At 38.4% G+C, this 17,130-nt stretch overlaps 3 protein-coding genes across 3 annotated transcripts in view; 1 reads left to right on the forward strand and 2 right to left on the reverse strand.

Moving 5' to 3' along the window:
• Window positions 1–1,304: 1,304 nt before the first annotated feature.
• Window positions 1,305–5,478, reverse strand: LOC131971138 (PRELI domain containing protein 3B-like). The gene is made up of 6 exons (XM_059332451.1): window positions 5,337–5,478; window positions 3,940–4,108; window positions 3,488–3,577; window positions 2,288–2,358; window positions 1,926–2,028; window positions 1,305–1,815 (listed from the first exon to the last, which is right to left on the reverse strand). The coding sequence occupies exons 1-6, from the start codon at window positions 5,366–5,368 to the stop codon at window positions 1,699–1,701; spliced, it is 582 nt and encodes a 193-aa protein (XP_059188434.1). The 5' UTR covers window positions 5,369–5,478; the 3' UTR covers window positions 1,305–1,698.
• Window positions 5,479–6,713: 1,235 nt separating this feature from the next.
• Window positions 6,714–8,747, forward strand: atp5f1e (ATP synthase F1 subunit epsilon). Its single transcript, XM_059334078.1, has 3 exons — window positions 6,714–6,854; window positions 7,204–7,328; window positions 8,568–8,747. Coding segments are annotated over exons 1-3 (159 nt in total). The 5' UTR covers window positions 6,714–6,822; the 3' UTR covers window positions 8,570–8,747.
• An 80-nt stretch (window positions 8,748–8,827) lies between these two features.
• Window positions 8,828–17,130, reverse strand: part of si:dkey-11f4.7 (piezo-type mechanosensitive ion channel component 2) — a 38,569-nt gene continuing 30,266 nt past the window's right edge. The window contains exons 33-45 of the mRNA XM_059334077.1: window positions 16,693–16,900; window positions 16,191–16,320; window positions 15,941–16,088; window positions 15,245–15,459; window positions 14,491–14,649; window positions 14,207–14,354; window positions 13,771–13,959; window positions 13,594–13,686; window positions 12,347–12,516; window positions 11,206–11,322; window positions 10,264–10,343; window positions 9,890–10,115; window positions 8,828–9,800 (exon numbers count right to left, since the gene is read on the reverse strand). Coding sequence (XP_059190060.1) covers window positions 9,545–9,800; window positions 9,890–10,115; window positions 10,264–10,343; window positions 11,206–11,322; window positions 12,347–12,516; window positions 13,594–13,686; window positions 13,771–13,959; window positions 14,207–14,354; window positions 14,491–14,649; window positions 15,245–15,459; window positions 15,941–16,088; window positions 16,191–16,320; window positions 16,693–16,900 — 2,139 coding nt within the window. The 3' untranslated portion in view covers window positions 8,828–9,544. The remainder of the gene's footprint in view (window positions 9,801–9,889; window positions 10,116–10,263; window positions 10,344–11,205; window positions 11,323–12,346; window positions 12,517–13,593; window positions 13,687–13,770; window positions 13,960–14,206; window positions 14,355–14,490; window positions 14,650–15,244; window positions 15,460–15,940; window positions 16,089–16,190; window positions 16,321–16,692; window positions 16,901–17,130) is intronic.

Below are 17,130 nucleotides of genomic sequence, written 5' to 3' on the forward strand. Positions count from 1 at the left end.
TGAAGCATCTTGACAGACATTGTGAAACAGCTTTCGTTTACCACACACCCCTTACGTTGTAAACTTTAATTTGAAGAACTGTCCTTATTAAAATTGCTAGAGAGAAGAAAAGAAAAAGGGAAAAACAAACAAGAGTTACAAGTATTATGTCGCCTTTATCTCTTTGTACAGTTTAAGAAGGAAGCAAAGAAGGACACTGAACCGAAGTCAACTATGTAGCACCTGAGAGTCTGATGTGGTATAAGGAAGGGAAATGTAGTATAAAAATCACTGCTAACAACTTTTAAAATTGATCAATTCAACAGCCTTTGTCAATATTCACCAATACAAATATACTACAAATAACACCTTCTATAGACAGAATGAAACAGAGTGGGTTCGTTCATGATCATTAATAAAGTGTTTTGGGATACTATGTCAGTTTCATCTTCACATTTTATATTGGCACACTTAGTGATTCTGAACGCAACCCTGCACAGCTCCTTCTACAACACCGGTGAACGTTCACAGCACATAGACACACTGTGGTCGGTGCCTAAATGTTGCTCAGTGCTCATACACTCATTTTGCAGCCCTGCATGTTTGAAGGACTTCCTGCCTTTTTAAAGTGTATTTAAATACACAAGCGAAAAATAAGTTAAACATTCAAGTATGCACATTCTTATACTGTAAAACTTCACAATACTGCACATCAGTGTTTGAGAAAATGCTAACCAAAAGCAAGAGAGACTTTAAGAAATTGTTTGTACCCAGAACAAGAGCAGAACATCTGAAGATCGGTCCAACATGCAACCACGTCATCTTTAGCAGACAGACCTGCATCTGCATCACAAGGTAGAATTCAACCAAAACAACCTCATCGGCTTCTTTTAAACGCTGAGAGACTTTTGAAGTACAATACTTTAGTGGTCCTTCTTGTAGACTTCCACCTGACTTCCAGATTTTACAAATCTGCAGTACCAGATCAGGACAAGTACCATTTGTGTTAACGTATCATGTAAGTAGAGCCACAAACTGGCTTTCCTGTCTGACCTGAACTCAGATCTGGATGTCAGATGAGTGCTGAACCATCTTTTACCACAGACTGGAGCTCAGCACAAATCCATCTGAGAGAAAGTCCAGTTGGGGCTATAAAAAAAGAAACTGGTTTGGGACAATTGAGAATAAAGCCTGGAGCTTTGATATCAGGCAGCTGAAGCAGTGTGCAACTCTTAAATTTTGTTACAGCCTGTCTGCAACGATGGCTTTGTGATTTTGAGATATTGCAGACAGTTCTGCTGTTATAAGAACTCAGCTTGCTTATGTGGATTTGAAATCTATAAAGAGAGATGAAAAGTTCAAGGCAAAGGGGAGAAAGACAGACAAGAAAAACTTGATGAAATGATGCGGAGGCACAGTGTGAATTAAAAATAAGAGCTTTTACATCACAAGACTAAGTCCTATGAGCTTCAAGTGCAGTCCAATTCAACCCCGTTTTTTTTAACTGTCATCAGCTCAACACTCCCCGTCACTGCCCACAGCGGCGAGAGTCTAACTCGTCAGTGCAGACTGCTGAGGAGGGACGAACATACACAGACAAACATGTAGGGCCAAAGGACGGGGCTGTGGTTATTTGGCTGTGCTGGCAGATTAGTGAGAGGAAATGTCTGAGAGGTCCATGGGATCATGATGGTTATAAAGCTGTGGGAGAAGTTGGGATCATTTGTCTGCAACAGCCGCTGCCATTGGAGCACGTATAGTACCACGAGCGGTCGCCGCAAACTCCTCGATTTCCGTGTTTAATCGTCTGATGACCCATTCCATTGCCTCCCGACCCTGAGACAGACCGAAGGACGGTATTAATGATGTACTGTGTAGTGACAGGAATATTGTTATGAAAAGACGGTTCATGATGGCACATCAGGAGATTTTAAGGGCGACCTCACCTTGCCGGCGTTGACAGAGATGGTGTTGGCCATGAGACCCTCGAGGTAGCTGCTCAGACTGACACCTTTCACACTGATCAGAGCCTCCTGCGTCAGCACCGTCCTGAACACACGAGCATACAAATAAAGCTCACACACAGTCAACACAATGGTAAAAATGTCATGGTTCTTAAAGTCATTTTATTATCTTCTGGTTAAACTTTTAAAAAACAAGCCAAACAAAAGACATCTATTGTTTTACGTAGTTAACAAAAAAGACACAGGACACAGGTCTAGAATTAATATAAAAAATAAAAGAAAACAATAATGAAAAAATTTGAAATATCACAAGTGACATTTGAGGTTTATAAAAGGTAATTTACTTTTCAGGATCCTGCGGATGTGGCTTGTATGTCAACTTCTCATCCACAGATACCAGGTTAGTGAAGGAGATCTGGATAGACAAAATAAAATAAGCATTGGTCTTTGTCTCACACTTACAATATATACAGTACAGATGTTTTCAGATCAAGAATTCAGATCTATTTGCATTTGCACTGCCAACTGGAATGATGAAGTGACTCTAGCAGGCCGACGAGTCAAAATCATGTTGTAGTTCCCCTATTTCATATTCGATCATTGTCCATTTGTCCATATTTTCTTCCATTTTCTTTGTTACGAGCTGGAGTCTGTGTTTCGTGGCGTATGTTGTTTACATGGCTAACAGCCTTTTTAAAAATGGAGGATGTCGTTGCTGCATTGGCTGTGCTCGACCAATCAACCACACTTGTGTAACGCATGCTTCTTCTTCTGCTGTCAGAGTAGCTACGAAAAATAAGTCCCTCGAATAGGGGTTGTAAAAACTATGATCATTCCTAGTTCTTGCTATGCGGACAGAATTATAGTGGGGTTCTTAGAAATATTAAAAGGCTCCTCTGGTCCGAAAACACCTAATGTTTTCAGGAATTTATGTAAATCTAAAAGCTTACAAACTGAGTCAAAAAAAGGCTCTAAAGACCTTCCTCATTGTGAAGCAGGAATAACACAGGTGTAATCTTAATATTAATGATAGCAGCTATTATTATTTATTAATGTTACACCTGTAAATTTGCACCTGTGTTAAAAAGAGGAAAATGTCCACTGTTGGACAGGTCTGTTACGTAGATCAGCCAGATCAGCGTAACACCATGTTGGATTTGTGGTGAGTTGCCAAATAAGCAATGTCCTAAACAGATATACTTTCACTCCCAACATGACATTGAAATAACTAACAATCAGTAAGTAAAAAGTCTTCCATACACTGGAAGCAAACTGAAAATTAGGGTGCCGGGGCTGACTGAGGAAACCTCTGCGGCTTAGAATAACATCAGTTGACATTCTTACAAAAACAAATCAGTTCAGTTTAAACAGAGATATAATAGCTACACAAGAAACAACTCCTGTTGTGTGTGATGTGTAATAAGAAAGAAGAGACTATATTTGTTTTCCGTCTTTCTAAATACTGGCACTCCTGCTAACGTACCTGACATGAAGCAATACTGAGAGAGTATGTGTTAACAATGATCCATGTCAATGCTACTTACATTTGTAGATTTCAGCTCAAAGCTCTTCTCTTTGGGGTCCACCACTGAATGTTCCTGAACATAAGTGCATGTTCTTGTTACCCCGATGATCTGCAGGAAAAGGACACAACTTTTTACAAAATCCTTAAATTAGGCTGTTCAAGATAAGTCAGGCACAAAACAAGAGGAATTTGGGGATACTTAAAATTAAATCTGTGCCAATGTCTAGCCCCGACAGTCTAAATATCTCACATTTCATGCCCAAAAACTTTCCTTGCCCTATGCATTTTGACTTTTGAGTCATGTTGTACATTTCTTTAGTTTGCAGGGAACAGATTGAGCTATCAAATCTGAGCAGAAGATTTATATACAGCAACAAATTGAGGATGTCAAACCATAAATGCTGTCATAATGATCACAGATCAATGAAATTATTAGTGCAACTCTAGCATTAATCTCATCATCTAACTTACAGACTTGGCAATGGCGGGGAGCCCCCACTCTGTGCTGAGCAGCCGGGTGCTGTGTAACCGCCCCTCTGTGTCTACACTTCGGTCCAGAACATCCACCCCAAACACCCCGGGGTTCATGGGGTTGGGGTACTTCTGCATTGCTGCCTTGGTCACCGTCTCCCATGGATGGCTGTTAGAAACAATATTAACATTAGAAACAGCAAGTTCATAAAGGCTATTTAATAAAAGGGGTGACTGAACCCAAAACAAAACACATTGCTATGATATGTGATGGCATGTTGGAAATCAGATGCATCGATTATGCCATTCAGCCCATTTTTAACACTTAGTATGTTTGGCGAAGGCTTACAAACAAATAACCTTGACGATAATTATCAAGGTGATTGCAAAAGGTCTGCCATTTAGTAATAAGCCTCGTTCAAACACCACTTATAAATAGCCCCTGAATGTGTTTCAGTCATTGTACACAGAAACAGCAGTGACAACATGCACACGAGTGCAAATTCGCGAGAAGAGGAAATAGACAATGATGGAAATTGCTCTATTTTTAGTTACAATGCGACAAAATAATTTCATAAAACGCTTTAGTATTACGAATAAGGAATGATACCGAATCAAAATGGAGGAATCATGAAAATCCTAGGGATAGAAAGAGACTGACAGGAGGGGGAACGCCTCCTCCGCACAGCACAGTCCATCATCATCACTAGAAACTTCTGGAAATGGACACAAGTATTCCGACATTTGTTAAACACACAACTCTATTACCGCCTAATGAGCAAAAATATAGAGACAATAGAGGAATCGAAGTATTTCCATGGCCGTGCAGCGAGACAGGTCGTTATGTAACACTTGTGATGGCTGTCACGCTACATTGATCAAATTCAGCGGCAGATTTAGTGGCTGGGATTAAGTTAAAAAAAAACGTCGACTTGTGGCCGAAACGTTTCAATAAGCTTCAACATTTAAAATTCGCCACACGGTTATAAAACTAACGTTACAGCATTTAACAGCCAACGTTTGCTAAAAGGCTAACAGCAAAACATAAGCTAACCCGGCTAGCTAACTAGCTAGCTAGAGCAACTAACTTCAAGTACACAACGACTAACAAGTGGTGATATTTTATGAAAGCACTTCAAACAGGGTGAATGAAAGTCATGTTTACTGACTAAATATGGTCAAGGACACAGCCGAAACAGACTGTAGGGTAACTTACCCGCAGGCTTTGTGTAAAGTTACCTAACTGTAAATTTATGAGCAACCTCACCGGCTAAGGAGGCTAGCAGCTGCGTCCCGGACAGAACGGAGAAACCATAATAACTATTCACACGTAGAGAAACCAGCCGCCAAACACACACGCCTGTATAACACATTATCTAGCACATACAATTACTCACTTGAAAATGTGCTCTGACGCCCAGATCTTCATTTTGGCAGGCTTTAGTGTCAGGGCTCGGGAGCCGGCGCCTAATGACAGCGTGACCGGGCTGAGGAAGGAAGAGGAGGTGAGCGAGAAAACTTCTTCATCTTCTTCTTCTTCTTTGGTGCTTATTGGCAGTTGGCATCATTTCCGTTGCATTTACCGCCATCTGCTGGATTTAACTTCTTTTATACTTTCCTTCAGTTATATTCTTTGAATTAGTCCAGTTGTATCTCAGAAGGATTTTCCTCCCTTCTCTAGATTTCCCACCTTCTATGATATTTTTTTTAATTTCCTCCTCTTATAGCTGCTTTCTGCATCTCTACCTCCATCCTTTCCCTTTCATACACAGGCCACGCTGTTACCACTACTGTCTCCCTCTCCCCACAGTTACACTAACCAGCTGCATGTTTCCTATTATTAGGGCCCGAGCAGGCAACGACCTGCGAGGTCCCTATTGTATTTCGAATGATTTATTTTTTCTTCTTCCCAAATGATCGCATTTTTCACTGCCTGAACATACCCCAGAAGAGAAGAGAAGTTAGAAGAGGCAGGTAGCAATGGTGGAAAGTAACTATGTACATTTACTCAAGTACTGAACTTAAAGTACAATTTTGAGGTACTTTTATGTACATTTTCTGTAACTTTATACTTCTACTCCACTACATTTTGAGGCATGTATTGTACTTTTTACTCCTCTACATTTAGTTGACAGCTTTAGTTACTTTTCAGGTCAAGATTTAAAATGAAAAAATGATAAATTTTAAATTATTACCCATTTTTATAAATTAAACCACTTAAAAGTTTATTTGGTAGTTTAAATGAGCGGAGTGGAGTCATTTCACATTGTGGTATTAGTACTTTTACTGAAGTAAAGGATCTGAATACTTATTCCACCACTGTCCTTTTTACTTCTTTACTTTAAAAAAAAAAAGGAATTTTTAACTTTTTTTTAAAAAAACTTTTATTTTTATTTTTTATTATGTTATGTTATTATGTTGTTACACTTCCAATTTCCTCATCTGACATTTTTTTTACTTATTAAATGTGGTGTTAAACTGTTATTCTGTCCTGCAGGCTCATTGATTCTCTGCTGCCAAAGTTCCTCAGGGGTCCCAAAGGACCTGAGATGTGGCTACTTATCAATTTAATGTATAAATTGCCAATTTACTTTAAGCGCTCCAGTTCTAAGCGGCACAGAACCCAAAGAGAAATCGACTGACTGCAAGAGATTTCACCAGAATCATAAAAGGAAAATGTTTCATTAAAGTACAGTCTATGTTTTCATTACGTTATATTATGTAAGTGGTTTAGGCGTTTTCCGGGGGCGGGACAAGTCACCGTCAACGCTGTCAATCAGGATCATGCACAGTTTTTATTGGTTGGGGGCAAAGACCGGCGTCTTTCAAATGACGTCATCACGCACTCATCCGACCTGTCCTTGAAGCCACAACACAGGCAAGATGGTCGCATACTGGAGACAAGCAGGCCTCAGGTACAAAACATGTTTAAATGTATAGCTACAGAGTTAGATTTGTGGTCGGCGTTGGCTGCCTTGTTATAAATAATATTTTTTTGCCATCATAGAATACTTTCACAATGTGCTTTTTATTATTCCGGCGATTGAGTCTGTCAGAGAGCCATAATGCTACTACAGTAGCTTTAGTTAGCTTTTCCATCCATGCGTTTAATTCACAGCAGTAACGTTAGCTGGCACTTAGACAGACATAACCGTTTCTGATCATGCATGGGATACATTATTTGTGTAGAGAAGCAGTTGTGTTTTTCACGGTTAGTACTATGTGTCCTTTAGCATGCGGCTAACAAGTGTGTCCTCTCTGCAGCTACATCCGCTTCTCCGCTATCTGCGCCAGCGCGTTGCGGGCTGCGATGAAGCCGCAGTTCAAAGCCGAGGCACTGAAGGCCGCAGAAGCCAACGTCAAGGTCCTCAAACCCAAACCAGCAGCATGTAAGTTAATCAAGTATTAGAAGTGACCAGCACTGGAGGGGATCTCTGATCTTACCAGCACATAAACGCATCAATGACCCTGACAGTTTCAAGAAGACACAGTGTGACATTGAGTGGTGACAGGCTGCAGGTTGTCAGTGGTGGAAGGAGTATTTACAAATATTTAGACAGCAATATTACGATATTAAATGTCCCATTACAAGTAGAAGTCTTGGATTCTAACTTTTATCAAGGCACAGTACAGGGTAACTTACGCTACATTTATAGATAGTAAAGTATCAACAATGACCTTACTTACTTTGCTGAATTGACCCTTTCAGAGTGTTATATTGGAATATTGTTGCTGATGCACTAACGTGAGAAGCATTTTAATGTATCTACTCAGGGTGGAGATCATTGGTAACCAATTCATATTGAGTAGTTCAATTTATAAATGTGCATAATCCTTTCCTGGAAACATGCATGACATTTTTTGTTGCAGAATCTTGATCTCCAAACTAACCGATTAGAAGTTTTGGCTTAAATCAAACATCGCACACAGCAGTAATTATTACATTGTTGTCTACTAATAGAAGTTTGTTCATTCAGTGTACTTTGGTTAAATCATTTAAAGGTCCCTCTACCTCTTCATACCTTATAAACTGATACCCAACTGACTCCATTACTACTCCATTATTTTAGTACATTCTGTTGCATACAGCACAAATACAATTGGGATATACTACTTTGTCATAAAATTGCACCTGGACTTTGACCTTCTTGCTTATACATGCTGTATATTGTGGGTCAAAATAGCCAGAAAAGCATGCTGGCTTGCATACTGCTAATTGCTACCAGATGCACATCCTGGTATTTTTTGCATACTGCATATGACATGTTATGTATTGGGACAAACAAAATCTTCCTGGCATCCTAAATAGTATGATATTGGAACGCACCCCGTGTATGGCGGTTACATTTTGAGGTTATGTTTTTTCTTTGTTGCATCACTGGTTGTGTCTGCACATTGATCAAATCAAAATTACTTTATTTAATCCAGAGAGGAAATTCAGTTAGTCTGTTAGCTCTGGAAGAATTAGACAGCCTGATGGCTGTAGGAACGAATGATCTTTTGAATCTCTCCGTCCTGCAACGGACTGCAGGGACTGATATGTATGATTCTCTTGATCTGTTTGGCATGGAAAATTACTTTCATCAGGACATTTTCATTAATCTCTTTTTTTTCTGTTTGCCTTCCAGGATTTGAGGCTGTGATTTAGTTAGTTTTCCCGAGTTGTGAGGTCCTGTCTCTGTTCTATCCTGCACATTGTGCATGAGAAAGAAGGAAAGATGGATGACATCAAGATGACCTGAATGAAATCGCTGTATTTTCTCTTTCATTTGTAATTAAAATTGTATTAAAGATGGATATCGGAAATACATTTTGTTTCCTTGTTTTATTGCCTTGTTGGTGAATATAGTATTTACAGCACTGCAGAAGGAAACACTGAAACATCTGCGTCTGTAACAACAATTTTTATTTTGGTATAAATAAATCAGTGCAGTAGTCTACATGGTAATATACAGAAACATGGTATTTACAGAGGTATGCATGTGTGGATCCATGAGTATATCAATTTTTTTTTAATTTTTATTGATCTTTAAGAATCTATGTTGGGCTGTCCTGTGTACTGTACACCAGTAAAAACCTGAGTTGAAAATCATTAGAAATGCATGCATTGCACAGTGGCCTGGAAATCAAACCATAGCAAATAAATGCCAGGCACTTATTTATATATATCAATTTGTCTATATGCCTTCTGAGTAACTAACATCTTGTAGTTGGTATTCTGTATGATACAGAAAAATCATAGAAAATGACTCATTAATGGCCTTCCTGAAACTAATCAAACCAGTAAAAGTATTTTTGCCAGTATGTGCAAAAAAATGTCGATCCGCTTTAGAAAAATTCTCTGCTTGCTCTTTCCGTGAAGGTCAAAGGCCAAGATTAGTAGCAGGGTCAGAAAGAGACTTGCTAAGAGGGCGCTTCAGCAGAGTTCTTGATTACAACTGGATCACAGGTTCTTCCTGCTGTTTCATTTGCCACAAACCAAACTGCACTCATGTTGAAATAAAACTGAAATGACTCGACTGTACCAAATGTTATTTGCTCTAATACATCCACTCCGAGTGATGGGAGTTCAGTGTGGAAACGTCCACAGGTACGCCACCAAGCCCTAGCTGTCTTTCTTCTCTCTGGTCATCTTGATCATGGTCTCCGGCGATCGGTAGAGGAAGATAAGTTTCTCAAACAGGGTCTCCTCCAGCTCCATCTCTCCCGTCTCCCGGACCACAAAAATGTCCGTGCAGAGCTTCAGGACCCGGTCTACACACGGCAGCTCCTCAAACATGATGGACCTTGAGATCCCGTTGAAGAACTCCCTGACAAACTTTCCGATGACCAGCACCACTGACATGTATAAACCTACGATGCTGGGGTGAAGAGGACAAGAGCAGAGAGAGCGGACATGTAAGTCTTTACGTTGTAAGTAAGTTTTACTGTCATATGTCTGGTTACCTACCCGTGTCCAGCGAGGAAACCCAGACTGGCGGGGCTGACTTTATCACTGATCACCACTATCTCAATGTTTTGACACTTGCGTTTGGAGAAAGTGAGAACTGGGGAGCACTCCTCCACCACCCACCACTGGTCTGTATCGTTCCCTGAGCCTCCAGTGACCTGTTGAAGTTTGACTGACATGGGCCTGAAGAAAGCCAGATCCTGGAGGTCTTGGTGGTCCTTGTTCTCTAAAGGAAAGACATGCTGGGTTTAAATTAGGCGGCATGTTTTAAACGAGATCTGTACAGGACAGGTCGTTCTGATCATGGGATGGATCGTCAGCTCAGAAAAATCTGCAGAACTAGTATAGTCAATGAAGAATAAATAGTGACTAACCTACTATCATCCTGGTTGCCATTTTGGACTCAGGTCCTTTGGGACCCCTGAGGAACTTTGGCAGCAGAGAATCAATGAGCCTGCAGGACAGAATAACAGTTTAACACCTTTTTAGACTCAAGGGGAGAAAATGTTCAGTGATGTTACACAATAATATCTGGGTGATAAATAGTTGATGACAGACAGCATTTCAGCTCATACGGTGCCATGCTTCCTAGAGTATTTTTAGCCTTCATGTGTGTTTAATTCTCAAAAATTAAAGGGATAGATTTGATTTTGATTGGAAGTTGGGTTGTATGAGGTACTTATCCATGGTCAGTGTATTACCTACATTTGATGGCAATAAATATAATTGTGTGACTATAATAGATATATAATATATATAATATAACATCTAAACATTAAAAATCAACATCATAACATTAAAAAATATACTAAAAGAATAAATAAAAAAAATGTATAAATAAATAATTTAAATTATAAAAATTGTTTCTCAATGTAATGAGAGTAATGCAATTTTTTAAATTATAATTGTATTAATATTAACAAAAAAAACAACAAAGTGATCGACGCAGTGGTAGACCAGCTACTCCTGTTCCTCAAGGTAAAACGACTGTTTTTGTCAATGCAGTCTGGTGGCTCTGAAGAAGAGTATAGATGGATATAACTACTTTAACCCGTGTCAGAAAGTGCTGAAAGGGTAACGTGGTGAGAATATACTAATGTAGCATACACTTGAACCGATATTTATTTTGTTGGTGGCTAAAACACATTTTTCAGCAGCCCAGTGGTACACAGCTTAGCTTCCATGTTGCTTCTCCTGCTGGTTTCTCCGTTCCGAGGGCTCAGTTGAACTGTATTTCTTCAACACCTCGAGAAGACAAACTGTAATAGTATTACCAAGTAAAAACTAACTGGTTCTGTGTGTTAACTGTGACTTACACAGGTTTGCTGCTGTTGCCTTTGAGCATGTGGACTATCCCTTCCCTCAAGTCCTCGTCCACAAACTTCACAGTGTGTTCTCCCACCGTCTCTGCATTCATTGATATTGACGCATTCCTGGGAAGAAAAAGGAAAGCAGCATTACACTTTGTTCCCAAACTTTGTTTAATGCTTTGTGCATCTGTGCAAAACGCAGCTAAACCTTTGCTTTGATACATTTCTGATACATTTATGACATTATATATATGGACACACATTTAATGCAGCAATGCAACTGTTAACATAATATGTATGTATCTTAATGAGTTTAAGTACTTTTTTGACATCCAAAGCAATGAAGGGCTCACAAACTGTCCTAACTATAAAGTGGATGAAACACAAGTAAAACAGAAAGAACACAACGGAAAATAATAAACTGTATTTAAGCTTAACATATAAGAAAAATACACTTATCAGTGCTTATGTATACCTGTGAATGTATTTCAAGCAGTTGATGAAAAAGTATTCAGATCCCTTACTTAAGTAAAAGTACTAATACCACACTGTGAAATTACTCTACTACAAGTAAAAGTCCTGCATTCAAAATTTACTGAAGTAAAAGTACAAAAGTATCAGCATCAAAATGTAATTAAAGTTTCAAAAGTAAAAGTACTCGTTATGCAGAATGAACCCACTCTATGTTCTAAATATATTATTGGATTATTTTTATTTTTTATTATTGATGCATTTATGTAAGCAGCGTTTTCATTTTGAAAAGATAGGGCTCATTTTAACTACTTAATATACTGTTCTAAGCTTGAATTTAAAAAAGTCTAATCACTTTCAATTTATCATGATTTTCATATTAAATCTCAACCTGAAAAGTAACTTAATCTGTCAGCTAAATGCAGTGGAGTAATAAGTTCAATATTTGCCTCAAAATGTAGTGGAGTATAAGTATGAAGTTACATAAAATTGAAATACTCAAATAAAGTACAATTACCTCAAAATGATACTTAAGTACAGTCAGTACCTGAGTAAAGGTTTCAAGCCAGTGTACATTGTTCAGAAGCATTTGTCTATAGGCACCCATGAAAACCCAAAACAACATATACAAGCCCACCTCTCTCACTCACACACTCACACACACACACACACCGACCTGAGTAGCACCCATCGTAGGGTCATGTATATATGAGAGGAGTTGCTGAGCTCCTGTATCATGGCGGCTCGACTGGCCGGGCTGATGCTCCACAGCAGGCTGGCATCGCTCTTGATCTTAGCAACAACAATGTCCTCCGCCTCGTAGTTCACGATGAACTGCATAGCACCCTGGACGAGAGAGAAAGGGATTAGACTTAACACAGTTGTTTTCACATAAATGTCTCTACAGAGTTAGCTGAAATGACTTGAATCCTCATATCTGCATGTATATGAGTCTTATATATTACCCCGTGTTTCTTGTCTCAGCACCTCATACATCACATGGAAAGCATTTTGAATTGCCTTGTCATTTAAATTAACTTGTCTTTCCTATGCATCTTAACTATTTGTCCACCAGGAGGCCCCAGAACAATCATTCCTGTGTGTGCCTACGCTGCTACTCTTTTTCAATGAGGGATGAAAAATGTCATAAGTAGAAATAAATAAATAAATACATAAAAAAGTGAATAAATGTAGAAATATATAAACTAATGCAAAAGATACATGTAAATGTAATATTTTTTTACATGTAATACATTATTTATTTAGCTATTTCTGTTTTTATTTATTTTTTCATTTATTTCTATGTTTTCATTTATTTATTTAGTTATTTCCACATTTATTTTTACATTTCCATATGTATGTATTTATTTATTCATAAATATATTTATTTATTTCTACATTTATTCACTTTTTTATATATTTAATTATTTCTACTTATGTCTTTTTTCGTGACACTTGAGCTTCCAGACACAATCCACATGATGTATTTAACATGAACAATGATGTTAACCTGTAAATTCGAGAAACAAATGTAAACAGTCTCATAAAGTAAAATTAAATTAAAATCAACAAAAAAAATCGGTATCATATTGGAATCATTACATCTGTTTCGTCTTGAGTTAATGTCTATAAATTTCGATACACCTTCTAAATAAACATTGACTAAATTGTCACCTGTCTGTACTGTCATACTGACAAAAATAATAAACAATAATAAAAAACATTAAAAATCATATATAAACAAAAAAGTCATACCCACACAAGTATACCTTTAGTATATCTACATGCAAAATACATAAATAGAGAATAAGAGGTGCTCTCCCTCATGGCCATCAGCAGTATTACATAATACAGTAGAAACACTACAGTTTTATTAATTATCATACCACATACATTTCTGTGAGTCTCAGTTTAGTATCTTACATTATGGGTTGCGTAGAGTTCGTTGAGTTTCTTGAATGCACGTTGTGTGTATGGGACCAAGTTCTGCTCCTGGGCGCTCATGGTGAACAGAGGCTGCAGAAACACCATCACTCATTAGTAAAAAACACTAAAGAAAGACAATACAGACACCTGGTGTGCACAGCTAGAACATCATACCTCATATCCTGCGATGCTGAGCTGGATGGAGACGTCCACCGGCTGGTTGGTCACTCCGGCGGCTGATTGGACGAGCGACATGAAGAGGAGCGGGAACCAGATGATGCTGATGAGAGCGAAGATGATGAATCCTCCCATCCCGTATTTTACCACCTTCTTCTTCTTCTGCCCTGGAGGGTGGGGGTATTTCTGGGGGAAAATAAATTAGAATGAAATGAGGATGTGGTTCTCAACCAAATAATATCTAAATTAGAAAAATGTTCATCAAATGAATTTTAAGGAGTAAAGGAGTTAAAAATCCCTGGCGATAGAAATCTTATTTTCATTTTAAAAACCCAAGACAGAGAATTATGTTCTCAATACACCTTTAATATTATTTGTGTGTTCTGTAGTAATAATGCAACAAGCAGTACTTCGACTACATGTTCATAATTACTTTCTCAGACTCCCGCCAGCACTTGAGGATGAATATGTTTGCATAGATGTCTTCAACACAAATCCAACTGGAGAGAGACAGAGTGGTATCTGTCCAAACCCAGTCCATCACCGCCCTCAGCTCTGTCAGGAAGGGGACCAAACGAAACCTGGAGGGGGGGTAAAAAAATATTAAATGGTAGCAGAAAACAAATCACACTCTCAAAACTCTATCACAAATGTTGAAAGTGTATAAAATGTGTCAGTGACATGCTATTAATGGAGATATTTGTTTATTTTTTTTACCCTTGGAAGAGGAAGAGGTTCAGGTAGTTGTAGTTCTTGGTGAGGAAGTTTCCGAGGATGCGGTTCGGGTAGCCACATTTGATCTGATAGGCCGACAGTCCGAAGTAGATACATTTGACAAAGTACCAGAGCTGAGCGACAGGGTTCCTATTGAACCTCCTGTGGAGCAAAAAACACACTGAGCTAGAGTTACTGATCATAGACAAGTTCTCAACAGTACAGTGAAATTAAGTGTGTTAACTTTTATTAGTTGTATTTGCTTTAATTAGGCCTTCCATGCTGTATTATTATTATTTTATTTATTTTTTATTTTGTTATATTAAGGGGGGAGCACATGTTCTGTATGCATATTTGTTTCTCGCGTTTAAAAAAAGCAATAAGCTGAGTTAAAGAAAATATTTCTGCAGAGAGAAGCTACAGAAATTCAGATGTTGGTTTTCAGCCACTGTATGAAAGGAAATTATTTCATTTTTTTATGTGGTAAATTGTAAATATGTGCTCAGCCTCAATGCAATCAATCTTAATTGGCGTAACAGTTTATTTTGGTCGGTCTGAAGATCATCTTTTTGTATTTTTTGGTTTCTGTCATATTTTTGTCTGCTGTGTTATTTATTTATTTGTATTGTTCCTGTTTTTAATATCTGTCTCCTATGGACCCTGAGTCTTGAATAAAAATTTGATTGATTAATTCATCTTTAAATGTTGATCTCCATATTTAAGATGAGCTGATATAATAATAGTAACATGTAACAACCTTTCTGTGACCCCGGGGAGGATGAAGAACATCCAGAAGTGTATGCCGAACACCAGCACCACCTGGAAAACACACTTCCCCAGCAGGGATTTCTTCAGATAGAGGGCCCGGTCAACTATCATGGTGCCGAACTGCATCAGCAGCATGACCAGGAAGGCCTCTGGAACCTGGTCCTCCGACAGAGACTCTGTGATGTCGGCTGTTGCAGAATATTTCTACGGAGAGAAAAACATCAGCGTGAAAGTGTTGTACGGTGAATAACCTACGGTGGCCATGAGAGCTCACAGCTTGAGAAAACACATGCAAATACACAAAACACAAGCAAATTGAGAAAACATCTTCATCAATTTGACAACACAATGGCAGCATTTAGAAAACGCGCTGCAAAGACCACAACACAACACAATAAGAAAAAATTATCTTGAAATAACGTGAAAATATCACGTTTCCAGACGTATGCATCACTGTTGTGTTGTCGTCTTTGCATCGCTTTTTCTTATTGTGTTGTGTTCTTTGCATTGCTTTTTCTAAATGCTGCGCTTGTGTTGTCAAATTGAGAAAGATTTTTCTCAATTTGCTTGTGTTTTGTGTATTTGCATGTGTTTTCTTAAGTTGCAGCGCTATGAGCTCTCAGGGCCACCGTAAATAACAAACTGTTTTTAGTCAGTTTGATAAAAAAGCAGGGCAGACCCTTACCCCAAAAGCCCAGTATCCATATATAGTGACGATAAAGTTGACTACATCGATGAGAAACATGAGGGCATAGACGTCACACACAGGGCTGTAGTCTGGGTGGATGATGTCATAGAAAAACTGTCTTATGGGTAAGTAAATGTGAAGTGCGCTGTCGAAGGAAACAGAATGTTCATCATCAAATCTCACTTTTCTACAAGCTTTCAGAGTCAAAAAAGATATAATATCAGTGATATAATATTAAAATGCTCACACTTCTATAATGGCAGCTTTGGCCTGTAGCATCCTCTCTTTGATCTGCTGTCTGATCCTCTGCTTCCTGGTCAGAGGAATCCTGTTTCGCTGCCGTCTCTTCTTGCTGTGCTGCTTCTTGGGCTTCACCTCTCCAATTAAAAAATGAAATATATAAATGTGGTCATATATGGTCAGTGGTGTAGTGTAACAATAGCTATTTTGTGTGAGGGGGGATTTTAGTCAGTTACACCCTTAAATATCGTGGGCATTAATCATTTTATGACTATATCTTTCCAAGTCAACTTTATTCTTATCATTTTGACTTGTTTCTCGTAATCATATTTCAACTTTATTCATGACATTTCGACTTTATTCTCAAAAAAATTAATCCTCTCATAATTTTTTTCTCCTTACTGGCCCTAACATCATTCAGCAACTATCAGTGACAAAAAAACCCCAACAGAAAACAAAGGGAATGCCTCGCAGTGGATTTTGATCAAAATATCTTTTTAAATATTCACCATCAGATTCAGCTGAGTCGCCTTTCTTTCGTCTACAGAACATGGAGGTGGTGGAGGCCTGGAGAGGGAGGAACTTCAGTCGGCGTTGAGTTTTGTCTTTACTGCCCTGCTTATCTCCTCCTGTCATCTTCTTCTTGTCCACTTTCTTCTTCATTTTCTTGAAAAAATCTGGCATCTCAACCTCTTTGTTGTCCCACAGCCCGTGGCACTGTGCAACACAAACAGAAATTTAGCATGAAAAACAATGGCGGTTCTAGACCAATTTTTACTGTGGGGGCCAAGGAAGGGCCAGTGTTTAATCAGAGGGGCACATTAAAAAACGTCAAAAATGATATTTAAGCATTCAAAGCCTTTATTTTAGCTAAAAGTCTCATTTAAGTATATTTGGAAGAACTACATTGATTGAAACAAGATTGAGACTTACCAACATTAACAATA

The sequence above is a fragment of the Centropristis striata genome, chromosome 5 (assembly GCF_030273125.1).
Source record: "Centropristis striata isolate RG_2023a ecotype Rhode Island chromosome 5, C.striata_1.0, whole genome shotgun sequence".
In the NCBI taxonomy this organism is placed as follows: domain Eukaryota; kingdom Metazoa; phylum Chordata; class Actinopteri; order Perciformes; family Serranidae; genus Centropristis; species Centropristis striata.